Source organism: Haliotis rubra, unplaced genomic scaffold (assembly GCF_003918875.1).
Source record: "Haliotis rubra isolate DU_JTF1 unplaced genomic scaffold, ASM391887v1 Scf57, whole genome shotgun sequence".
NCBI lineage: Eukaryota > Metazoa > Mollusca > Gastropoda > Lepetellida > Haliotidae > Haliotis > Haliotis rubra.
In genome coordinates, this window is record NW_025767268.1 from 2,691,460 (window position 1) to 2,719,086 (window position 27,627).

General features: G+C 39.1%; 1 protein-coding gene across 3 annotated transcripts in view; it reads right to left on the reverse strand.

Annotated features, from left to right (window-relative positions):
• Nucleotides 1-3,934: 3,934 nt before the first annotated feature.
• The window catches only part of LOC124254321 (homeobox protein araucan-like), a 30,909-nt gene continuing 7,216 nt past the window's right edge, over nucleotides 3,935-27,627 (reverse strand). The window contains exons 1-7 of one of the 3 annotated variants that reach the window (XM_046688244.1): nucleotides 24,224-24,612; nucleotides 22,859-23,101; nucleotides 21,462-21,571; nucleotides 20,767-21,146; nucleotides 12,001-12,657; nucleotides 5,554-5,709; nucleotides 3,935-5,020 (exon numbers count right to left, since the gene is read on the reverse strand). In XM_046688244.1, the coding sequence (XP_046544200.1) occupies nucleotides 5,675-5,709; nucleotides 12,001-12,657; nucleotides 20,767-21,146; nucleotides 21,462-21,571; nucleotides 22,859-23,101; nucleotides 24,224-24,292 (1,494 nt within the window). In that variant the 5' untranslated portion in view covers nucleotides 24,293-24,612 and the 3' untranslated portion in view covers nucleotides 3,935-5,020; nucleotides 5,554-5,674. Of the gene's footprint in view, nucleotides 5,021-5,553; nucleotides 5,713-12,000; nucleotides 12,658-20,766; nucleotides 21,147-21,461; nucleotides 21,572-22,858; nucleotides 23,102-24,223; nucleotides 24,613-27,627 lie in introns of those variants that run through there. The other 2 variants (XM_046688243.1, XM_046688245.1) reach the window with 2 other exon arrangements.

Sequence of the window (27,627 nt, forward strand, 5' to 3'; positions counted from 1 at the left end):
TCTTTACAAGACAATTACGACTGTGAATGATCCCCGTTAAATACTGTTGGTGAACTTTTGATTTCAGATGCACTCAGAGATTATCAAAACAGCATCGCTAAACACGTCTGAAGTTTATTCAATTGTCGTTGATTACTCATACGAATTGAATACGGTTTCTCTTAAAGTGATTTTTAAACTTTTGATGGAAGCACGCTTGATATTGTGCGAGCCAACACCTTAGATTCTATTGAAGCTTGGATTTGTTTACCTTTTACTTGAAAGCTTGACATTGCTTTCATCTGTACACGCAATTTTCAGAGAAGACTGACTTCTGGCGTGTGTTTTGTGATTTTACAGATTTGTAACAATACTGAATAATGGATTATTTCCATATTGTGCATTGGAGTATTCCGGGTTTTAGAAACACCTAGCTGTATTAAAAATTAAACATGTTGCGTATTTTGCAGAGGGTGTGTTTTTTTCATAAATTAACTACAAGAACAGACTTTTTCATTTTATACTATTTTTTATTGGAAAGAAAATTGTCGAGTTGCACAACGGGCGCAGTTGTATTTCACTTAATTGGTAAAGTATGTTTTTTTTGCACGAGTTCGAAATATGCGAACACCCCAGAGTAACTCGGCGGCAATAGTCATATGGTTCGCCCTTCATGTCCGAACGTTAGTGGCTCTTCAACACCACTTCGTTATAAGCGAGTCCATAATCAGCAAGGTTAAGAATAGACTAACACCTAGTTCCTGAATATATATAATGTTGATAGTAACAAATAATCCCATCTAAATGGAAAAGGAGCCCCAGTGAGTTGGGAGATTCAGAACCTGGGGGAATCTAGACTTGCTTCATTTAGGCTTTAGCATTGTAGGGAGGGCTAGGCAGTAGGGGAATTGATGTTGTTCAGGGACTGTGAGACAGACTAGCACTGTGAGACAGACTAGCACTGTGAGACAGACTAGAGCAAGAAGGCTAATCCTCACTGTAGTGATGTTTGAATGCTACAGGTAATGACGTGAGAACATAGTGTTTACCTCAGAGCACAGAACACTCACTGAACCAGTCACTCTAAGGGAGGTCGGATACGTGCAGAAAGTATCCGGATTGTCCATAAATTATCATTTATAACACGTTGATGAGACACGTGTTTATGATCATTGACGGTGTTCTTTCCAGGTTCCCATTTGTGAACCCAGATTGTCCTTTATGCTGTCTAGGTTTTACTCGGTGGCAGTAGTAGTCGTAGTCGTAGTGGTTTGGTGGTGGTAGTAGCAGTAGTAGTAGTAGTAGTAGTAGCAGCAGCAGCAGCAGCAGTAGTAGTAGTAGTAGTAGTAGTAGCAGCAGCAGCAGCAGTAGTAGTAGTAGTAGTAGCAGTAGCAGCAGCAGCAGCAGCAGTAGTAGTAGTAGTAGTAATAGTAGTAGTGGTCGTAGTAGTAGTAGTTGTTGTTGATGTTGTTGTTGTAGTAGTAGTAGTAGTAGTTATAGTAGTAGAAGTAGCAGTAGTTATAGTAGTAGTAGTAGTAGTAATAATAATAGTAGTAGTGGTAGTAGTAGTAGTAGTAGTAGTAGTGGTCGTAGTAATAGTAGTTGTTGTTGTTGTAGTAGTAGTAGTAGTATTTGTATAGTTGTATGGCCCTATGTGTACGGGTGTATGCTCCGCTCAACAGATCATTCTCAGCTCCTTAGGAAGGACACCACTTAGACTTCGTCATCTCAAATCGATCTATAAACCATCGGTTAGTATTTCTGTGTGACGAAATTGACCATGTGGATCTCCGTATCCTTTCGAGTAATTTCAGGAAGTCAATCGATAACGCTGTTGACTACTTATTTACATCACAGCAATGGTTCTGTTCAAGTTACAAGTGGCATAGAACTACACCATACACTATAATATCATATACAAAACTACACCATACAACTAGGATATCGTGTTTAAAACAATATATTGCCAATATATCATTTCTTAGAAGAATCGTTCGAAGTGATCCTGTTTCGTTGAAGAATTTCATCATTTGGAAGTCTGTCTCAAGGTTAACCCAAAACCTAAAATAAAGTTCGTTGCTGTTCCGCGTTGAATCTCTCCATAGTTACCATGGCGACCCAACATGGGGTTACTGGGGTGTTGTTGGACCATGTACTGTTCCTTATTGTAAGCATTGTTATTGCTATTGTTATTGTGATTGATATTCCATAGAAAAAGTCAATGCTAAAGCATAACTCCTCAATAACGGTGAAAAGTATACGAATGGATCACTGTAAAATCAAGTTACTTCTTGACTATAATCAATATGACCACGCCCACTATGCGCCTGAACAATATTCAATGACAAATTATGTTATCTCTATTCTTCAGGTTTGTTTTGACGTTTTACAAAGTACCTTTCACGGCAAGGTTCAGTATATTTTGTAAATGTAGTTTTAATTGACTGTGACAATTAAGACGTATTCAATGTTCACGTTCGTTCAAAGATCCAACTTACGTATGTCTGATGTCTGAAGTCCATTTCAGTTTCAAAGTTTAAAATGTAAATTGATATTTGAAAAAGAGCCACTGCTTGGTTCATTCGGATGAAAATAATGTTGATTTTTTTTTCTTTTTCCATTTTCAGCCAGAGTGTGGAAGTAGATGCACACAACATGGACGCTGTCGTGTATTGTCAACGGACTAACTTCCGGGTGCTGTTTCATTACGAAGTTGGAAATCTAACAAATACCAGATGTGTTGTGTTTCCAAACTCATTTATCCATTCATTATACAGTCCATTTTGTCTTGGCTTGTTTACCGGATAATTACGCATGCCTCTAGAGGTGTGCGTGTGTAACATTTACAAACATCATATCTGTCTCTTCGTGTCTCACGTCGCCACGAACCAAAAGCCCACATGCCAAGATCGCGCGAGATTTTGACAGCCCGAGACTCAAGGGGCGAGGACAACAGCCGCTTACCCCAAAGACAAACACTTTAATTACTTTCGTCATCCAACTTCTGGCGAGTGTTGTTTGACACACTGAGATGGTTAGACCCAAGAGGTGACCATTACATATCGTATAATCACTTTTAATTTGAAACTCTGATTGAGCTGCAGTTCACATCTGTGATTGAATTTGGGTTGTCTTAAAGATGTTGCGGCCTCTAGTTCTGGAACCAGAGATGTTGGTCTTTGGGTGTGGGTGACTGTCTTTGGGTGTGGGTAGCTGTCTTTGGGTGTGGGTGTCTTTGGGTGTGGGTGACTGTCTTTGGGTGTGGGTGACTGTCTTTGGGTGCCTTTGTGGGTAGAAACCTTTTCAATAAATTTAAGAATAATGTGAACGATTGTGCATGATTTCTTGCATAAACTGATCGATGTAAGTATATTCGTGATATGGTAGAACTTTTGCCATCAACTCGTTTTGGCAGAGCTGCTTTGGAAAGGGGTTTATTCGTAAATTTATAATATATTCACCATCCTTTAGGAACTAAGTAAAAAAGACCAGAAACATAGTGACCATGTTTCGACAGATCGATATTAACATACACTGCATAATATGTGATTGTTGTCAAGGATCACTATACAATAATTCGAGACAACAGAGTTGGTAACAGCGATGGTAGCTTTTGAAACCTTGGTTCGCATTCATCAACCACACTTTATAGTTTTTCTAAGCTTAAGTAAGGATAATACTTCTTTCTTTTACTAAAAACCGTCGTGTCAACGTTTTTAAACCTCTGAGCATCTGTTGCACGTTCTTTTCAAAACTCTGTGCCGAATATTTCTTTGGGTATAAATGCTTCTGGCTGAAATTCATTGACCCGAATAACGAACTAAACCACGTGAAAAGGCTCACTCCGCATATGTTTGGCAGCTATGTGTTGGGCAAAACTGTCACCTTTGGTGAACTAAAACCGCAATTGTGTCGGATTGAAGAGTATGACAAAGAAAACACGAGAACAGAGCCGTACGATCAATGATGATGTATTCCCCAGAATAAAACACTGATGGCTTAAAATTACAAATAAATGTACATCACAATGAGGGATTTCTAACGATTCCATGCCATAAACTAGTGCTTCCTTCTGTCAGAGGCATCACTTAACATACGGGTTCGCTCCCTTAGGAGTCAGTTTGTGGGGCTTTTGGAAAGGGGATTTGGGACAAAAGGGGTTTTCTTTGGGTTGCCGGGCATGAGGAGTATGGCCACAAAAATGTCCTGAGGCCAATACAGCGTATTTCATTGGGTTTAATAATACAATGGAGATAGAATTGTATCGAGTGTCATTTAGGGGAATAATGGGTGTTTAGGACGTTAGCACTCTGGAGAAGGTCTGGATGGATGTTGATGCAACTGTGGGACAGATCGACTGTGACAACGTCTTATAGCACTTGAGACTCGTCCCGAGCACGTTGGGACTACACGAATCAGACACTGTAGATCACAAGCTGTCACAGTGTCCAGCTTCCGCTTGACCACTGGCTACAACCAGTATATTGTACATATATGACAAGCTCGCCGGATGTGGTGTCTGGCACTGAAAGCCCTGGCTAAGAGGCACTGCTGAACAAAGTCGGAACATCAGCCATCAATCCGTGCGGGAACAATACCTTCGTCTTCTTGAGACTGCACACAGAGCCGTGTTAGGTTTTCAGCGCCAGTGTTCACACGGCTAGAGCGCCCGTCCCTCCCCAAGTCAATCCTTTCCACACCCGTTGGATTTGATCCCGGGCGTGTCTTGCAGCAAATACCTGTCCCACGCGCCTGATAAGGCCAGTATGTACATCTCAGTTGAGTGCACGAGCTTTGACCACGAGAGCGTTCAGTCGGTCTGGTATCTGTTTGACCAAAGGTCATAATCTGTAGCGATAGGGCTCTAATCTGTTTGGATCACTCCGAATCAGCTCCGATAAGTTCCGGAGTGGAATCACCTGTCTCAGAAGGACTAATTCTTGTAGCGGCATTGTTTAAAGTTGTCTATGAAGTGAGCCGTCCACATCTGTCTATGTTTGCAGGGTGTGTGTCCATACGCCGAACCCGTCATCGCACAAGTCTGTCAAGATAAATGCAAACTGGTAAAATCACTGGAAAAACATGGAAAACACGGACAGGTTCAGCCCTGTGCGTGGCATGACCACTGTCCAGTCACTGGTCAACACAAACATTCATCCCCCGTCACCGTCATCCTAAATCAACAACGTCAAGTCTCAAACACGCTAAAAACTTAAATTTGGATGAGTTGGGTTTAGAGGTAATTTTAAAAGAATTCTAAAAATTCAAAGTCGATTTGAAGAAGCATTGCCCATTGTTTTCTGACTCCGTACATTCTGATTATATTGTGTAAAATTAAAACACTCACACTACGCCGTCTAGATTATTAAAAACAGTGACATATAAACTTTCCTGTTTCTTCTTTCCAATACATTACCTCCTAAAATGATATCTCAAGTAATCTTATCTTCTTTCCACATGAGGAAGTAAACCTTCGAAATAACAAGCCTAATATTTCTCCGAAGTTAAGTATGCACTACTAATTGTATTGTGAAGAAATTTTAATTTATTTGGAATTAAAATTAAAGGACTCACCTTAGATATGCTTGTGCGTCACTGAGATCACAGTAGATGGATTTCCAATAGAAAACAGGTGTTTCGCCAAAGAGTCCATTTTTGCAGAAATAATTGTTCCTCTATATACACAAAACACATCCTAGATATTTGACTCTACCAATCTGCTTGAGGCCACTGCTGAAAATAAAAACAAAATAATAATGTATTTATTTAAAACAAACACCATTTTAATATACAGTAAAGATATGGTAATATGCTTTTCTCGATTATGTAAATATTTGTTTTTGAAGTTTAATATTTCAATCATAAAAATTCGGACACAGTTTGAGTTACGACATCAATCTGTAATAAATTAATCAATAATTTGTTTACGTGTGTTAAATATTTGATTATTTAAATCAATGTTGAAATAATCTGAATTAAATAGAATTTGTGGTTTTAAATAATTTATTATTCACTCATACGGCTTGATTGTAATCTTTAGAAAATATTCAAAATTATCTGCAACATCTAAAATTAATTACATTGTTTAAATGATTCACTTTATCAAGTCCAACAATTTAATCAATAGATTATTGTTTTAGTCGGGCTGAAAATACACGTTTGAATGGAAAACAAAATACTTTCAGCTCAAGTCGAACACAAATTCATCTAATCAAATGATTTCCTGCTTCGAGCAAAGAAAGATAAGGAGAATTCGATAATCTTCCGGAAATATCTAACGTTCAAGTTATTTATTTCTGTCAAAAATAATCATTTTTTCCAGTATCATATTACAACTGTCCCCCGATACACATTTAAATGGATCCCGGAGGATGGGAAACGAGACGGCCTGTTAGAATCTCCTTCTCAATTTCAACACTGAAACATTTAGCCGAACCCTAACCCCCGGGGACTATTTCATCACGGTTTGCAGGGTCAGGGTCTGGATAATATGATAATACTCGGCCCCTCAATTTCCCTGTGGAGATCTCCTATAAACGCGTTCGAACTCAAGCATAGAGAAAAGGAGCGTATCTGGTTAATATATACCCAGCTCACTGAAATCCTCTTCGGAAAACGCGGGCATTTTAACAGGATTTCACCCTAATTTCATCTCCTAAATGATTTTGTCATAAAAGGCCAATAAAATATTTTGGTATCGCGATGTGATACGAGGATACTAGGAGCCGAGTTGTTAAGGAAAACATCTCGACAGCGTTGCTGTTTTTGTAACAGTTGTGGCCATTCCGATAAAACTGCGAAAATACTAACAGTTATCGGGTGTTTAATATTGGGGGATATGCATGCGCCACACAAGACGCTGAGTTACATCTACATTATAAGTGGACCGTGCCTAAAAGCTGTTTGATGTCAAAATAAACAAAATATAAACCAAATACAACCACAGCAATTACGTTGGGTGCAGATGGGAAAATGAGAAGGATCTATTTATGACTGAAAGATCTTGGAATTTCAGCCAGTGGATATTTTGATTTTGTGTCATTTAGTTTCCTAGCAAAGAAAATAAAATTTGAAACGATATGTAAATTATTTGCTGGAATTTAATGGGACGTGGCGCTGCGTAAACAAACACGCGGGGTATATGTTATCTTTAAACGATCCAATACCTTAATCAAATGGCCAACGTTTTCTCAAATTGTAAAATATTATGACGAGAGAGTGTGAGAGAAGAAAAATACTAAAACAAGCGTAAACGCTTCGACGCTGTGAAAAACAAACATTAAACCCAGTGAACCCTAATGGTGTATGTTTGCACAAATAAATTAATTAATAAATATTTTAGAAACAATTTAACACGTTCTCAAATTTAGCAATTCAGCTATTCAAAATTAAACCCCTGTTTGATAATTATCAGGAGAAAGGACGATAAAGCCATTTAATGTTTAATCCCTATCCCCACAGATCGAACAAATGGCTGTTCAAGGAAATGGCTACACTACCTCTAAGAATATTACTTCAGAGGTTCCTCAACCTTTTTAAATTGTCGGATGCAATTTCGTTATATTAAACGTTTGATCTATTGGCTTTCGGAATCGTGACTGTGCCCCATTCTAACCAGGCTGGGAATTCTAGCGCTTTCCTATTTTAACCCCCAAATTTCGTGTTAGTCCGCCAGAGCGGAATTACCCGAAGTGCCAGGTCCAGGGCCTTTGATCTAACGAACCTGACCCCGGCCAAAATCTGTTGAGAGACCTGCTAAATTAACTCATAAGCTCTTTTTATCAGTTAGGAAATCCATTTATTCATTCACAAAGATCATTGTTTGGCATGGACCATCTGGGCTGGCAAGAGGGGCACTTTTAAGGGCGGGCGTTCGAACCCAAACCCCCTTTCCCGACCCCCAGCAGAAACAGTGTGCAGAAGCACGCTACCTAAAGCCGATCCTTTGTGGGTCTCTGTCTAAAAGCCTCAATTGAAGACTCCCATTATTTCTAATTATTGATCTGAAATTTGTCCGGTTCGAGGGTTAAGAGCTGCTCTTAGCCTCGAATCCATGTCAAAGACCGTCCGCCGGCCTTTGCTCTCGACTGCTCATGCGCGAAATCTAGTTAGGCCCGAGTTTCTAAACTGCAATAAACTCCTTGGTTTGATTAGCCCAAACGGTGGTCAGTGTATCGCAAAAGCTTTCATTTCTCAATTAACAGTGAATAAATCTGCGCGTGTTACATTCAGTCTGTCCAAAACAGAGAGCACGACGAGTCTGGACAAGCCATTATCTCCATTAATCATGTTGCGATTTCATATTCTTTGTATAACAACGATTGTGGCCCTATACAAATTTTTGTTTCGATATTTTCAAACAGTTTATGGCAAATTTGTCAGAGAAGAGGTCACCTGAATTACATGATTTATGGACTAAGACCAAATGGCTTCGACTGGGAATTCAAAGGTTAGGTTAAAAGGCTACTGGGGCCATTTTACCACGACAGCTAAATGAACACTGTTTGGTCATTCAATGAATTTACGCGAAGTAATGGATGAGTTTTATAAATGTAATTCATCACTTAACATAACGATTTAAGGACTTATAAACAGAAGAAAAGAGTTTCTGTTCTTTAAAAAATCGATCTGAACTAAATGAACATATTATATGTAACTTCGTTGCTAAGATATAATCAAAACAAACTCAAAACTTTTCGAGTTATTTCTTATAATTAATGGATAGAATAAAAAAACTTTTGTGATTGGTTCAAAGGATGAAAAATGATTGACTGACATTTATGAAATACGAACAATGCTTTGTTAGAAATTTACAATGTAAAATATAACTCCCATGTCATTTATCCTAAACATTAGGATCAACACGTCAGCGTGAAATGGCACAAATATACAGTTTTACGAATATCAATCTTTCAAAGCTGACGCGAATAAACAATGGGGTTATCGCCCTTGCTTAGTCGATCGCCCTGTTGTCTTATCTCTTAATGGCGTTGCATGCTCTCCTCTGCGTTATGTCATTGCTCGAAAATTGATGGTCCCATCTCGAACTTTGACACTGAAATCTATTAGAGAAATGAAAAGGTGGAATGTTTATCTCGCGGGGATCTGCCACCGCTCTCTGTAGTCCTCGACAAGCATACAGCCTTTGTAAGCCTGATATATAAACGCCACCGGTCATGCAGAATAAATTATGTGCGTTGCAAAAGCCCCTCCACGTGACCTTGAGACACGGGGGTCACATATGTGTCGCCCTAAACCTTTAATGTCCTAGTTAATCATCGTTGTAACACTTTTAAAACATGATGAACTAGCATTGTTTCGCGAAATGTGCTATACATTGTGAAAGGCCGTCATTTTTCGTGCTTATGTATGTAGTTATCCCCCTTTGTTCTCGCGAGAAAACCGTGACCTTGACATCGGGTCGAGGCACTATTGTGTTAATAACTTTAGAAGTAGATTTACATTACAGTGAAATTGTTACAGTTCGGATACAGGGCACATAGGTGTGTTTGGTCGACGGATGTTGTCAAATGAGAAGAATTACGTAACTTGGAACTAATCCACCATATTATCTGGGGTGTTTCAGCTCCATATCATTTTGACGAATGTTGAGGATCCGTTCGAGTTTTAGGTTCGATTCGGAGGTCAGGGCGCTAAAACAACCGTCTTATCAAATTACATTCATTGCGGACATTTCCCAATAGGAAAGGAAATGGCGAAGTCACTGCTCAAACCGACTTTCACTAATGAAAGACCCGCTATTTAGCATAATAGAATGGGGATGTTACACAGGCTAATCGAAGATGGGAACTTACATTTGTTTGTTTTTATCTATAAGAAAGTAATCCAAGGTGGTTCTAATTTGAGACCAACAAGCCTGGAAACGAAATCATTACAAACGTACAATGATAAATTGGCTATTTGAGTCAGGTCTATTAGCTATTACGACGTTGACATGTGAAATTGATATAAAAAGATGCTTTGACAGAGAACGGCTTGTCGGTGGCCTACTAATGAAAGATACAAAGGCAATCCCACGTAAATTAGTAATACCGGCGAGTTGTCTTGGTCTTGAGACGGTGACTGATTTTTCTACATGCATTCGAATTAAGTCCTGCAAATTACATTCAATTTCAAACAGCCAGAACACGCCGTCAAAATTTCCTGTCTAAGGATTAGTGGAGGCGCGAGGAGCCTTTCCTAGCAGGAGTAAGCTTGTCCGTGGCATTGTCTAACCCATGGGACCACAATACAGGATCAAGACGGGCGTCGAACGCCAAGCTAAGAGGAAATGAGCAGAGGTCTAAATGCCACATGGGTTAGAGATCGCGATTTAAGACGCGAGGTTGAAGCGCGGGAGGAAACAGAACGACCGTGGAGTTCTTGCTCTTAACAATACGGCTCGTGACGCGATCATGCTAAATGACCAGTAATGACTGTTTTTGGACCCGAGGCCAAACGTCGTGCTCGCTCGACCCTTATCGCAAAAACATACTCAATTACGATGCTCGCTTCGACGTTTGACGTCGCTTAATCAAGTAGAAAAATCAGCCGTCTTAAGAAGGGATGCTGTCAGATAGCTATTGTCCCGGTCTACCAGAAATGTTAGTGTGATTATTAGGAAAGCATGTAAACACCGCACGACTTGTGTAAAACCAGTTATTTTTCCTTTTTCAGGCTCTGGCACAAAAGATGGAATGGAACAAGCGTCAATACAGTCTGTGGGCTGCGTTGATTGCGTCCATGGCTCAAAAACCTGGGAAAACTTTGCCACTTGATTTGCCAATAGGTTCGATATATTTTTAGCATTACAAGTTAACTTCTGTCTGGGCGAGACGTGTTCTTAGATACAAGCGTATTATTTATGTTTCGATTTCGAGTAATGGCCCCGTCCATCCGAGGCAAGCACTGAGGGCGTCTAATGGCGTTGGACTCGGATAATCAGATCGGTCGGCATGTTAGATACCGTTGTAAATCGTGCGTTATGACAAATATTCATGAGAATTTACTAAAGTCTTAATGAGAGTGTTTGAATAGCACATGGTATAATACATGTTTGGTACTATATTAATCATCAATATGCCTTTGTTAACTCTCTTGCACCGTGTGATATTCTTGGTTCCAATATTGGTTCAGCAACGCCCTGTTTCTGTATATGATATAATAGTTATTAATAATTGATCCCTTCATCAGTGATGTTTGTGTTCTTTGAAAGGGGTGGATTCTCTTGAGGGTGGTGGTATCACTGAAACGAGGTGGATTCACTTAAGGGTGGTGTTAATGAAACGGGGTGGATAGGTGTGGCAGACTTGACAAGTAATTAGAGACTAGGTATGAAGAAGTTCGATTTCTTCTAAAAACGATAATCTGTGGCTTGATTCATTTGAAAAGAAAATTTGGGTACTATTTGGTTTGACAATATATTTTTTTATTTTAAGTACATTTGGTAAGTTCTAGTCTGTTTTGTGTTTTGTTTTTGCCTTGTTTTTATTGTGCTGCTGTTTGTTTTGGGGGGAGGGTATTTTGAGGGGGAAGGGGTAGTAGCAATATTATTTTTAGGTATTGTTTTGTTTGTGTAACGACGCACTCAGCAATATTCCATCCACATGACGGCGGTCTGTACATCATCGAGTCTGGACCAGACAATCCAGCATCGATCTACGCAATTGGGATACGATGACATCCACCAAGTCAGTGAGTGAGTGTGACAACCCGATCTCTTACGACCAGCGTTGGTTACTGAAGACGAATTCTAACCAGGATCTTCACGAATCTATTTGTATGCGCGAGTCTTTTATGTTCCTATTTCTCTCTCTTTTTATGATTGTAATTAATAAATAACTCAAAATAAATCTATAATAATAATTTCTTGTTTAAAAGTACAATACGGTTGTACCATACGTGCATAAACCTCAACACTTACTATTTTCATTCAGATATTATTTCCACACCCGTAATTTCTCAATCAAGCTGGAAATTAAGAACACGGATTATACGGCTTAATAAAACCTTGTTGCTCACCTGAAGGTCTGATGCCATCAATGTCTCTTGCAGGTGAGAAGAGTCCGTTAGGCCTTAACGCCTTCTCCCCCTCCCTCAGTGCTTCCAGACTTCGGACCTGGGCGGCGGCTGAGGCTAAAGAGGGTTTGGCTGCCGTGTGGGTGCTCAACGAGTAGGGGTACGACAAGGTAGTATGGGCGAGTGATAGTGGGTGGTGCGCTACCCCCGGATACCGCCCTGCGGCCCAGGAGGGACTGGATGTGGGGAGGTATAGGTATCCCGAGTTGGGTCGGGCTTGGGTTGAGATGGTTGCTGGTCGTGAAGTGTTCGTTGCACTAGAAGATGTCGTTGACTGCAGCACTTCAGATATTGACCAAATTTTGGGTCTGGGGGTCGGGGGTTGATTCCCACACACGGGATGAGACACACCTCCCGAGGATGACCGACTCTCCTCCCCCTGGGTGGTTGGAGGATGAGGGATGTCAGATTTACTGTCCGATGTTTCGTCGCCACTGTCCTCTGCTCGCTCCCGAAGGAGTCTTTCACTGTTCACAGCTGCAAGTTTCGCGTCCAACACAGCATTCCTATGCAACAGTTCCTCCCTGAAGCTGTGGTTCGAATCCTCATCTTCAACGTTGATGATCCCCTCCTTCCCTTCATCCCTGTCTGAGGAAATATCTGAAAATCCATAAACAAAAATTAATTTAGCCACTAATCACCACAATTAAAATGATTAAAACCAAAACCGCAAGATACATACATAGCCACTAATCACCACAATTAAAATGATTAAAACCAAAACCGCAAGATACATACATATTTTAATAGTTTTCTGTTCGAAAACATAAATCCAATACTTATGAAATATGTTTAAATCAAAACCTGCTAAAGAAAACAGAAACCCTTTGCATCACCTCGTGTTTGCACTATTCCTATTTCTCTAGTCCCCTACGGCCAAACCCTTGGTTAACAAGATTGAGCATGTTGCCACATTGCTTCCATAAACCATAGGCTTGTTCTCGTCAGTAAACTGCCGGTATATCAGATAGGACAGGCCTAAACTAAACGTTTTGTCAAAAAACATCATTTTTAGAATACATTACACTTTAAGTAGGCGAGGAACCACGATTCATTATTTGGCATTTTTCTCTGACACTTGAAGACATGTAGAAAAATATCCTCTCCGCGGCCAGGGCAAACGAGTGGATACGATTAACGAGTGAGGATTTCTTACAAAACACTCGAGAAAGCAAAAACCAATGCTCCTGTCTGGGGCTTAGTATTTTTTACAGCTTTCCGAAATTCCTTCCAAATATCGGGATGTCAAAGGTGGGATGTCTTGTTATTACATGTGTTGAAATCGCCATTTTGGCAAGGGTGGCCTAACTCTGTTGCCTATTCCACTGATCCGTCAACTTTGAATTAAGTTGTCCTGGAACCGGATCTCAGTTATGAAGTGGCATCGCTCTGATAAGACTCCGCCTAAAGATCTGCTATGTCTCACAAACACTCACAGATAGTTTACAGATATTTCTTTCAGCGTATTTGCGTAGAAATAACTTTTTCATCAATAAGCAAACTTCACTAAATAGACTTGAAATTTGTATCGGTTTCGAAACACGCCATCTACATATATTATTCAGTTTGGTTATTCTCTCAAAGCCAGTTTTGTATCAGAAGCTCAAACTGTGTAAAACGTTCATTTACACAATAGGAAATCATTGAAGAAAAAATACGATTTTCTAAAGATTGTATCGATTAGTGCGCCATTTGTGACGAAACATGTAAATTTAACCATGTCGGTTTAACTGGTGCATGTTTCGCAACTGTTCGTTTTCATAAAAAGTACTTAGAGTTTGGTTAACCCTATAAATTTTCCGCCTAACTGGATTTCAAATAAAACCTTCAATATTTCTCTTTGACTAAAACACATCAAGATCAAATAATATCATCACTCTTAGGAGTCTTTATGTATTTTAGGTTATTACTGAAACTATAAATGGAGACTATCTGAAAGATTTATTGTGAAATGGAAAGGGTTAATTACATTTGCAAAGACCCCAGCTTTTGAATATAAAGTCTCACACAAGCAGTCCCGGCCCTCATCGTGTCGCTTAAGATCTTTGAATGTTTCTGTACGGCGATATCACGCTTCATTTAACCCAATACGCATTTCCCCATTGAGTCAATTCTATCCACATGTTCCGAGTCTCTAATATGAAATATGAATATTATCTAAAGACGTTTATATCATGAATTGACAGAACGAATGGAGATAACATGCCGGTCTGCTAGCCGACAAAGCATAACCGACATTATCCTGTTGAAAACATGTCCTCAATGCAAGACGTAAAGCCCAAGTACTTTTGGATATAGTTCAGGGCGATGTACTAATAAATGAATGTCTGTGTGCGATGTATGTATGTCATTTTCAATGTGTGTGCAATTTCATATCTATGTGTCGCCTATTCAACGTTTACGTCAATTTGATAAATGCAGACTCGTGTTTGTTCATTTAAGGATTGTACTCCGGGAGTCTAAATTCTATACATCAAATGATTTATTAAATCTTTTCACTGTCGAGTTCCCCTTCTGAGAGTGTATATTTCAAAGGAATAGTTATTTATTTCTGATTAAACAGTCATGTACAACCCCGGTGTCAGCGCATACCAGGTACGTCTCTCTGCCGGTACTGAAATTGACATGGTTGTGTATTTCAGTGGGGGAACTGACAGTTGTAACAAGTCAATCAATAACGTGTGATCGATAGATCAATCAAAGTTAGATATCAATATTCATTCAAAGGATTACACACATGAGTCACGGAAAGCATGCGTAATTGTGCCTCGTTGGCCTTTGTACAGAGTCGGCTAGTTGGAAATATACACGCTTAGTATCTAAAGTTGAATAAACATGACCCAAGAAGATATATCAAATTCAGTTTAGCAAGTGGCCTACTGCCAATATTTGCTTAATCATTTCAAAATTATTTTATTCGGATTCCTTGAATATGATATTAATTATTATAGACCGATTCCTTAAATATCACCGCCATATAGCTGGAATATTGCTGAGTGCGGCGTAAAACTAAACTCACTCCTTAAATATCATATCAATTATTAGTTTCATTTGTCTTAGCAAACTGGTGAGAATTAACGGCAAAGTCAGTAAACAAATAAACTGGAAAATTAAGCAGATAATAAATGAAATTGTTATCTTGTGCACCAAGTGCTGTTGTTTTTTCTTATGACCTAATCCCGAAATAGACACCCCTGAGACTAGCTATCCCTGGCAGTGCTCCATGAAACTCGCACTGTGAGTAATAGAACAGTAGCCGTTAGCACTGAAACTGACAAGACAAGAATGAAATGGACAACTAGCTCGGCAAAACACGAAAAAGGTGGGTTGCAGCGGCGACCGGATATGTACTGGGCTATGGCAGTCGGGCAGACCATATCAACCAGGATCCAGGGTTAATCCGACGGATTAGGGGAAGGGGATTTGGGATGACATCCCATGATGGAATCCACGGGGGACGTGCGCTGTGATAAACCGTTTGACAGAATCTTGATTTGAAGATCTCTTGTTTTCCTTTGACAATATTTGTCTTGCCGTGAATGATTTATAGCAAGGAAATCGAGACGTGTTTTAGAATGTAGGGATTTCGAGGTGACAAAATGCATTTGTTTAATATACTCGAAAAATCTAAGGATATGTCTTATTTCAATTTATTTAACGACATCGAAATAAAATTGATACTCAGTTCGTACAAATATATTCATAACTTGATACTCAGTTCGAACAAATATATTCATACCTTCATGCTTTTAGTGTGGACGATGGCATACGCCCAGGCCTTTAATGATAAAATCATTAACATATATTTAATGACTTAGTATTTACAAAATAATAATTTCACTAAAAAGTACGTGCATGAAAGCCAGTGCAAATATTTTAAAAAGACATGTATTACCTTGATATTTATTGGATTTATTAACATAAATATTACTATTATTCGGACGTAAATGCATCAGGGAATATTAGCATTGTTGTGATAATTGTTCATATACTTGCTTCCTATTCTGATATTAAACACTTTGTACGTACACATATTCATCAAATGAAACAGAGTTGCACTCCATCCCAGTACAGTAAAACTGTCAAACTATTGAAATAGGAGAAAGAATTGTCTCATATATTACAACTTCTTTCTCCTCAATCAGATACTGATGGCGTGTTTCAAAAATAAATCTTAAATTGTTTCTGGAAGAAATTCGTGTTTTTGGACCTATCACGATTTGTATCGGGAAGGGTGAGATATACTATTACTTGTAAACAAATCTCAAGACGATTCGAGAGTCACACATGCACATTCTAACAGCTATATAGAGATTTATCAACAACACCACAGAATGCGCGAGACCCCGAGATCACAACGAGGCCATACTATAAAACAGAAAACAACTGATGATCAACGATAAATGTACGCGAACTTCCAAAATTCTTAACAGATTGTTTACGAAAATAGCCAGAACATTCTTGCTTGCAAAATGAAAACAAGTAAAAAGTATCTGATAGTTGTTAAATTTGGCGATTAGGCACATAAGATCCGTTTGCTAAATCGTAACTGTTTCGATAAAAGGATTTTTCGTGCCGTTTTCCACAAACTTGTGATAACTCGACTTGGCTGTGACTGCCAGCAGCTTAGAGGCGCTAGAACTGCGTGTAACTTGATACGAAACGTTGCGGGGGAAGGGGGACCTATCGTCTATGGTGGCCCCGAGGATATATTGGGGGTTGAACCGAGATGAAACGGTTATTAATAATAATAAATAGCGTGTGACGTTTTGAAGAAAAACGTACATCAGTTGATAACGTGGGGTGTAGACAGTTTGGTTAAGAGTTTACTTAATGTACGGTTATTTCCATGGCAACAGTGGGTAAAACCATGTCTCTGTGGCATTCATACGACTAACTCTTTTATATCCCGGAAGAATGTTATGTCACATATGTTTAGTGAAAGTTGTAATTGTGAAGTGGCATGCAAAGTTACTTCGGTTCCAGTTCCAGCAAATCACTATTTCACGCTAAACTTTGGTCACCCTTTAATCTATAACCGTTAATTTATAACTTCTTTGACTTAATGCCACCCGAGATCCCACTGTCCTTGACCAACCAGACCCTCAGTACCCACCCAAGTGTTCTTTACATCACACAGTCAGTATCTACCACGTGACACACACCACCATCACCACACCCCACCCCTACTCCAATATGCATCACCCCAACATAACCACCTCTCACGCCACACACAGAAACGCACCCCATCACCCTGCCAGGTTACCAGTCACCTCACCAATACCCCCAGTATCCCACCACGTCCCTCTCAAACACCTGTACAGCACCCTGGACTGGCCCTCTTCCACCCATGTTCTCCCCACAACATTTCCACTCTTCCCCCCACGCCCCACCCCGCATTTTCGACCCTATCGCTTACGCTCCCCACGGCGCTATCGGAACCCCTGCGACCCTCAGACAACTCAACTGCACGAATGACTCCTCTGTTTTTCATCGTAACGGCTCGGCCGGAGAATGTTTGCATATTCCCGTGGTTCAGTTGATCCCTTAGAATCTCCCGGTTACAGGTAAACGCTTGAGAACAATAGACGGGTGACTCCAGCCCAGATTGCCGCAGAGCATTAGATTAAAGAAGAGAGCCCACTGAAGCAATGTATAATTGATATTGGCCATCATTATCGGTATTAATTACTTTGATTGAAAGGCTCTAGTGACGCAGAAAGATCAAGGGCTGGCGTTTATGGGTGAGTGATTTGTGGTGTGTGTAAATAAACCCTTAATACCCAGTCGGTGTCTGTTGCAGTTCTTCTCGGTGCATTACCGTGTTAGATATGGTCTATTTCATGCAACTGACAACATACATTCTCCGCCAAGCAATGGAGGCGTGCACTTGAAATTCACACAAAAATTGATTTCATGAAATACGCAAGAAATTGAGACTTGATAAAATTAAAAAGAAAGGTTTTACCTGTTGAAATTAACAAGAAATGTGACACTTGGTAAAGTTAATGCAGTATTATACCTGGTGAAACTAACAAAAACCTCGCTATTTCATGAAACTTACATGGGGATATTTGTTTTGTTATGCTCTACCAAAGTAGGCTGTAGTTCATGAAAACACAAAATATACACACGGTGTTCTGTACTTTGGTAAAAGTGCAATGGGTTTGTATATTTCACAAAACATTACTGTTAAAGTTTGTTTGATATTCTGACGAGATGTGTGTACTGTTGTATGTCTCGCCTAGAGGGCTTGAATATTGTGTACAACACGATACATTCTGTTATTCAATGCTGGTTGGACATGTCCCGCATGTATTCACCACCCGTCTTAGTATTCAACACGTCAGTCAATATATTTTTATATTCATGTCCAATATATTGTGATATCTATTACCATACACGTCACGAGTTTAAATCATGTATGACATATCCCCTATATCATGAATACGATTAGCTTTTGAAAATACATATAAATTCTGATATTAATCTCCACACGACATATTTGTTCTCTGGAGAAAAATGAGTTTTATATACCTGCAACTTAAATATGATTGTACAACAAACCCGGCTCAAATACACCCCATCACAAACAAAGACGTGTGTTTATACTGTATAATGTTTCGTGATAATATTCCCGTCAATAGGCGCTGAAAGTGTTTCCTAATTCAATACGTTTGATCAGTAACGATAGCACTACTTCACTGAATTATATCAAAGCTAGTTTGTTGGTTTTGTTTTTACGAAATATCCATTTCTGGTATTATCATGATAATAAGATTTGCGATTGCATTAAAATAATAAGGAGACGATTCCCATTGATACATAAGGCATGAAAAACAGCTGTTAGTCTGTTTACTCTATCCCACGTTAATGTGCTTAATTGAAAATAAATAATAAAATGTATGTTAATGTTGAATTAATACGCGTATTTGCCCAGTGACAAAATGAAATCCAACACAACATATTTCCTGATAACCGACGCAATTTAATCGTAATATGATGCATATTAACTCGTATTTACACTCTTAATGCAGTGAAGAAAAATCCAATATGATGAGGATGATTTTAATCAACCTAGCCTATAAATTACATTTTAAACACCACTCTTTCCTTGATCACAACAAAACGCTGTTTCACTGAACGACGGGAAAAATCACAAATTCGAAAACAATTCGATTTCAATTGAGCAATAAAAGGAAGAAGTTTTCACTGGAAGTTTTAGCGAAATTTTTGAAAACCCTAAACAGGAGAGTAAATCGATAACCTAAATTAAACAGGCTTCATCTTTTGTTGTCTATTTCGGTCAGACAGCTGACAGGCAGCGTAATGAAGGGTATCAATTTCATCCGCTAGATGTCGCTGCGAGGGGTGTCAAATGCTTTTGTCATTAGCCGTTAGAGGAACATAATCGCCCAAGTCTAACTCAATCCGAGGCGCTCTGTACCAAAAGGACAGTTTGCATCCTCACCGCTAAAGAGAAGGCAAAATCAATTAATCAAATATTTGATTAATTTATTTGCAGTCTGTTTGCAATACAATTACGTCCCGCCTTTGTGAAGTCACAATGCTGCTAACGCTCACTTTCATGAATCAGAGAGCTCGACTCCGTAACTGAAACCAGACCCCATTAGCAAATGAGAGTCGGGCAAAAAACATCCTCAGATTATTGGACTGATGAGCATTGTCAATAACTTTTGTCGCCGATAGCAGATTTATTACATCATTCAAGTGTTGATCAAATATTGTCAATTTCAAGGCTTGTTCATTTCACAATTCGAAAACACAATTATGCTGATAAATAAATCACTAAATTGATACACAGGGAGAATTGTCTTCACAAAATGTTTTTAAAAGATTGTAAGTACGTTGAATAGGAAGAAAATGCTATGGCATATTTTCATTTATACACCGACACCATGTCAGTTTCATGTCGTTATCAGCCATTAGTGAAATATACACCATTTGTGAATGAAGGCAGCTCTATGCAGTAAACCAGCTTAAATGACCGCCGATCGACAATAACACACATATGATATAGTGCGGGAGCTCATTGCTCGCTTTACAGCAGTTTAAACCTACTTAACAGGCCCATCCAAGTTTATGATATTAATAGCTCGAGTTATGTTGCTGCAATACTAGGTAATGGCCCTCCCAAGATAAATAAATACTTAAAACATAGGTCGGGGGTACACCGCAGAGGAAAGAAGGTGATGAATTTGCGAGTCACGTATTTTGGCACGAGGCGTGTCACGTTCGGATAATGACTGTCAAAAAAACGTAACCATATCGGCCAAAACATTTCAATTTTTTCAATAATATATTTTTATAATACATGTAAAAACGGACCCCAATACAAATTGCTTCCACATTAAAGGCATTTCTTTTGATGAAAAATAGGTTCATAGCACATATGTTTATATCACAATAAATCCCATTACTACAGACACATTAAGAGAACGTGTTCCACTGCTAATTTCTCACAAGTCGTGGAAACGACATACGATAATAAAATGAATTAAAATTTCAAAGTGTCACACTTAAAAAAATTACAACAATCTCAAGTTCAAAAAGTAGACAGCGTAAAGAAACACGTCAAAAGGTAGAGTTACCTCCCCTTGTAATTACCACTCACACGGTATAATTGCATTTAAAAATAACTAAAAGAACAGGATTTTTCCGCAACAATTTTAACAAACCGCTACCTACCTGGCGATAGCAAGGACCTGTCGTTGCAGTCGATGTTGTCGAGATCGTCTATATTTCCGGCGTTTGACGTTGAATCGTTGTGGTCGTCCTTCCCAGCGTCTGAATCACCATCACCGTTCCCGTCCAGACTGTCCGTTCCGTCCTCGGATCGGTTCCGTGGGGACCAGGTCATCTTGTTTTCTTTTTTTAACCTTCTCCGGGCATTAGCAAACCACGTGGAAACTTGTGTGAGAGTCATTTTGGTAATGATGGCTAACATAATCTTTTCACCTTTTGTTGGGTATGGGTTTTTTCTGTGTTCGTATAACCATGCTTTCAGAGTGTTCGTATTTTCCCGAGTTGCGTTCTTCCTCCTTGCGTTTAAATCTAAGCCGCCGTATCTGGAATTAAAATATGTATTTTGATAAAGGTGATAAAACCAATCACACACAGACATTAGTAATGTTGCATATTTTATTAATAGTACATTTACATTCTAAACTACACGTGGCTTCAGCAAGATCACAGCGCTGATGCGGAAGTAAAAGTCGGCCGTTTCTGTTTACACATTTTTTCAGAGATGGTACTAGTTTTAATATTATCTTTGAGTTTTTTGTAAAATGTTAGAAGTAATTGTATTTATTGTCTATTGGAATAGAAACAAATTAATTTAATATGCAAAAAATGCTACATAGTATTCTAATCAGTGAACTTACCCTGGTCCGTAAGGGTACACCGCCATTGTTGGGTCGTAAGGAAACCCTGGCTGTGCTAAAGCAGTTCGCCATGCCTCTGACGTGTCTTTCAAGTCATACGGGGTGCCAGTCTAAATTTAGAATAAAATATTGAATGAGAAATATATTTACAAAACAATTTCTCTTTTAAAGAGAACATGAAAATATATTCGATTTCATCTCCAGGAAACCGGCCTTTCATCATTTTTATCAAAACAAGTATTGAATGTAAATTGATAATTAATATTTGCACTAAAGACGAAGTAAGTTATCTACACAGACCACAGTATGTAATTAAGTACGTGATCACGTACTCCTTGGAAAGAAAATTATTCAACGAGCAATGAAACTGATCAAAACCGATATTTCACTGAAATTGAGATATCGTAATGAACGATAGGTACTATTATCTATCAGTGAGACTGTAGCAGACAGAATACCCTTCAATAAAATCTCATAATTATCCAAAGAAATTTAAGTAATCATAAATATTTATTTTAATTAAAAACGAGTCCTTTTTGCCACCAGGTTTGATTAATAACACTAAATATCCACCTGACAGCCAACAAATCACGAATATGACATTCTGATAAATAAACAAACAATTCAGCTTTATTCAGCTGTATCCGAAAGTACTATTATCCCTTGTTTATCGCTTTCGTCGAAATCGGGCCACCATGGTGACCGATAATAGTTAAATAATTGCTGGGGCCATGCGAGTTCCTCTTGCGCTAACGCTCGGGAGTACGGAGGGGCTTCGAGCGTGACTGATAACTGAAGAAGTGGCCAAAAGCGTGAAATTGAGACACACCAACACAGTCATTGAACCCTTTCACGACTTGGGGGCTCTTAGAGTGCCGGTTTGAACTCCTCCGAGAGCGATTACAACACTTAATTAAGGGATTTTCTTACTAAGAGGGCGGTTTGTTTGAAAATAATATTGATACTGTTTTCCACCTTTTTTTCTTTCTTGAAATGAGCTTAACAGGGATAGTTTACTGTCAAATTGGAGTTGTTTTGATATTTTGATATGTATGTATTTTGTCGATTCCCATTTTAAAACTATTATTAGCTACATATTTTTATTTATTTCTATTACAGTCTAAATATAATGATAACAAATGAAATTAATCCCGATTAAAATAAATAATTCACGAATTTCTCAGCTTGGTAACAAAGAAATTCATCGATCAAGATATCATGAATATTAAATCAAATACGAATTTGACTTACATCAAATCATGTCCATTACAACTAAACTGTCTCTCGAGTAAAATGGTTATTTTCATTCAGGTATATTTGATGAGAGGGATTATAAGGATTTCTGTAAGAGATTAAGATATGAATATGATTGTTGTTGTTTTAATAAATATACTTACGAGGGGTGAATAGAAGGCTGATCCTTCGGCTCCGAGTGACACGTACCCCTGTGACACTGCAGCAGCGTAGGCAGAGGCGCTGTACACGCTCTCTGCCAGCCCCGGGACTCGGGGGTAGTTTAGGAGGGCAGAGCCATACTGACAGGAACATATAGTCTGACCCGTGTGGGGGTCAGTCATGATCGGCCGACCATTTTCACAACATGCCCGGGGGGTGGGGGCGGCGGGCGTGGTCGTAGTCATCTGGAACACAAAAAATAACTTAATTGTGATGTATTGGGGTGGGGCTGACTTGAGTAAGATGGGAAAATGAACAGCTATTTATGAGGGGAGCTACTTTGCGGGGGTAAGGGGAGACAGCAATGTATATGGGCTGGGGTGGGGTGCAGATAGATTATACTGTTGACACTGGTATGTTTCCTAGAATTGAAATATAATTAAATTTCATTATAACGAAAACTATAAATAAAGAGTATTATTACACACAAGGTAGGGTTATATTTAAAGGTCCATCATGACAGTGAGTTATATATTAAGAAATCTAGACAACATATGCAAAATATAAAATTTCGGACATCAATAAGAAACATCCCCAATGCATATTCAGAAACGTAATTTAAAAAATATATACTTCTTTTACCCTGACACAACGTTCTAGTCATAATGCACCTGTCATGTCCATTCATGATGACATCGAACAGAGCCAGGATTTTATGGAAAGCAGATCTTCTAATGAGGGTAGTTTTATATATCAGCCCCTTGTTGTACTCTGTGCTATAATCCATGTGGCCATCATTACAGCAACGACATACAACTATTACTGACATTTGTATTCGTTGTATTATCTCGAAAGTAAATATTAGAATTTATTTATTTACTACATATCACTGTTGATCTAGTTACGATTGCCATGCATTGTAATATCATCGTAAAATAAATGATAAAATGATGCATTTATAGGATATCAAAATACAAATAACACAAATTGGCTAATATATTAATACAATAAAATACAGTCTGAAATATTCAAATTAAAATGATTAATTTACAAAAACAAACGATTGTAAAGAAACATATAGTGTTATTTTAAACCAACTGAACCAACATTAGATTTACGTGTAAAAATTTTTCATGAAATTGACATGAAATTAATCCCAATCTGCATCTTGTATAAATTCTTAAATAAAAAAACGTTCTAAATCAACTGTCATGAAACGCTTGTAACAGTTAAGCAAACCCATCAATCGTATGAGTACACAAACTACGGGGGACGTTTCCCCAAGTAAAAGACCTAGAGGCTAAACTCCTCAAATAGTTTGAATTCTTTCCGTATCGTTGAAGTGTTGCCACCATACACTGTCTTACCTGTGTACTTGTCAGTGGGGAACCCGAGCTGGATGCAAAGCTTAATGTTGAAAGTTGGGGGAAAGACATAACCTTACACTGACCACTCTCCTAAGTCCAGTGTGTCCAGATAAAGACTGACCGCTCCGGTAGCTAGCGGTCCAATGAAACGTACTCCCAGAGTCTCGATGCGTGTTTCCCACAACTCAAATCACAAAAACTGTGTCGACTCTAGACACATCCTAGAACAACAGGAACGCGAGAGAGCTACCGGTCAACCTAAGATTCACCAAAACCAAATGTCTCCCCTCAATATTGAATCATTCGTTATTTATTATGAACTAAATCTCGCCAATAGAGCAGCTTTTTAGCGCATTTTTACTCCAACAAAAGCCCTATGTTCATTGGTTTTCGGGAACCTGACGTCACGGCTGTAAGTTGATCGACTAGTAATGACTCTCGCTAGGCTCCGCCTCTCGCTGGTCGCGGCCAATAACACCGCCCCTTTTTCACGCAGTGCTTATTGACAGCGATAAGGGAGCTCTCCTGAATCTCGTGTTTGCCTTCGCGATTTAGACGGAAGACAAGTGAATAATTATCCGTTAATATAGCCACGGAGAAGGCATTGGGTATTCATTTCGCTTTCGCCAAACAAACACTATCGCTTACTTTAGAAAACAGAAATTCTGGGAGGCGAATTCTGCGACCAGAGTTAAGTTCTGTCTGCATATACTGCGGACAATGGAAGCATTAAATTGTAATAGGAGAGCCCTGATTTGTCAACCGAAGTAATTCACCGGCCACACAACTTCAATACAATGTCAACACATATATGTGACAATATTACCCGAACGCGGCGTGCGTTTGTACACACACCGGGACGAGCTGCCTCTGAAATCAGAGCTGTGTCAATACGAAGGTGTGTTCAAGAAGAATATGGTGGGTCCCGCCACGAACACCACTCGCTATGACCACGGGAGAGGGTGTTTGTGCACAGTGCCCCTTGACGGTCATCGTAAGCAGAAACGATCAGCTATTTCGAAAGCTCTGTTTCGTTTGCCCAAGTTGTCAACACGGACGGGCCACGTGGATGAGTGTACAGTGCGATGCGTATTTCGCTAATTTTAACTTTGTTAACATGTGTAAACCCTTCCTTACGTGCTTGCCGTGCAGTTGAGAACGCTACCTTTTAAAAACAGAATCGTCAGTCAAGAATTGCCTGACCACTGCGGTCAAACTAGCCGCTTTCTTTGAAAAAGTCAGAATTTGTAACCTTGAGTTGCTAAACGTGCATTCTCGAAATACCCAAACCCGTGGCAAGAATACTGTAAACAGTTCCAACTCTGGACAAAACAACAAAGAAAATATGGATGTAAATGTCTTGGATTGTTTCTGTCTATGGGGCATGCACAGAAGCTAGTTTCGTCACGACCATACACATTGATTACAAGCACACGAACGCCGCTTTCTAAATGGAAACAGTCCCAAAACTGCAATGACACTGATATACATGGAAGTGTTGTATGAACACCCTATGGTTTCAACCAAAATATCCCTGGTAAATATCCCGTCTAGTCCTATGAAAGACTCACGCACTTTAAGAGCCGGGTGTTGTGTTATTTCTGAATGTTTTGCTATGGCGACCAAAAACGTATAAACTCGATGATTCTTTTACAACGTACCCAAAGGTAATGGCATAAAAGCGTATTTTATACGAAATCCCTATCCCGTCACCCTGATTTACATTTTACCTTCAGTCTCATAAAATCTTCCAACGTGAAATATAATAACACATGCTCAATAAAAGCTTAGTGACTGGTATTTCCCCATACCTTAACATTAAAGACCTACACACAGGGATGGTAGCGATGAAGTTCTGAGGCTACAGTCTGACCCCCACAGTGCTCCTTGAGGGCATGAGGGCAGAGGGCAAACGTCACCCCTCCCCACGGCCCGTCCCCACCAGAGTATCCGAACAGCTTGTACTGGGTATATGTTACATTGCCTCGACGTTGAGAGACTTTGAACACACGTAACAAAAGATGCTTGGCCCAATCATCATTTTCATTGATACGGACATTGTTCATTTACATGTTTCTACACGGGTCGCTTGTGTTTATTACAGTTTGTATATTGACAAGTGCGATAGTTTATGGTCTCGAGACACTTACCCCAGTGCTATTTGGGTAGCCACGCGCGAAATTCGCCCTATAAAAGCTTCAATAACCTATAAAGTGTGGACGGTTTTGTGGCCAAGATTGCGAATAAATTTAGCTTGCAAATGACACAGATGATTCATCAGTGCATGTGTGTGTCAACCGCCCGCTGTAGTCGTCGTGGGGGAATGATCGTGTGATCTATTTCATAATTACATGTTCATTACAGCAATCGACAAATGTACATTTCAGAGGTAGTTTTGTGTCCGTCTTTACCGCTCTCGATTCTCTCCGCTCACACTCAGTAGTGATTCAGAACAATGAATATACCATTCTATTGTTTATAATAATTGCATTAATGTGTCGTCAATTTCACAGTTACATGTTAAACATGAGTGTCATTTCAAATGAACATCGACACTCTATACGGGAAGATGTGTTTTATTTCATAATGACACACTCATTACAATCATTGGAAACGACATTTGGAAAGGGGCTATTTTCTATAATTTCCGGTAACTCTTTTGATACTTCAGGGAGGAAAGTTGTTAAAGAACGGTTACAAAAGTGTTTCATGTAGAACAGCCGGCTGTCTATAATCACCGGTCCTCTGCGATCTTTTATTCGAAAAAAGCCATTAAACGATTTTGCACATTTCAGTTTTCAGACTTTTTATTCTTGAGAAATGATTGCAATTCATTCCTGTTATAAACCGACACTTGTAATTGATATACGTTAACGTTATGTGTGTCGTGTTAAACTTTCTGTGTGTTACACAGTATTCAGTACTTTCTGTGTGTTACACAGTATTCAATACTTTTCATGTGTGTTACACAGTATTCAGTCCTTTCTATGTGTTACACCGTATTCAATACTTTTCATGTGTGTTACACAGTATTCAGTCCTTTCTATGTGTTACACCGTATTCAATACTTTCTGTGTTACACAGTATTCAATACTTTCTATGTGTGTTACACAGTATTCAATACTTTTCATGTGTGTTACACAGTATTCAGTCCTTTCTATGTGTTACACCGTATTCAATACTTTTCATGTGTGTTACACAGTATTCAGTCCTTTCTATGTGTTACACCGTATTCAATACTTTCTGTGTTACACAGTATTCAATACTTTCTTTATATGTGTGTTACACAGTATTCAGTACTTTCTATGTGTTACACCGTATTCAATACTTTGTATGTGTTACACCGTATTCAATACTTTCTATGTGTGTCATACAGTATTCAGTACTTTCTATGTGGGTTACAC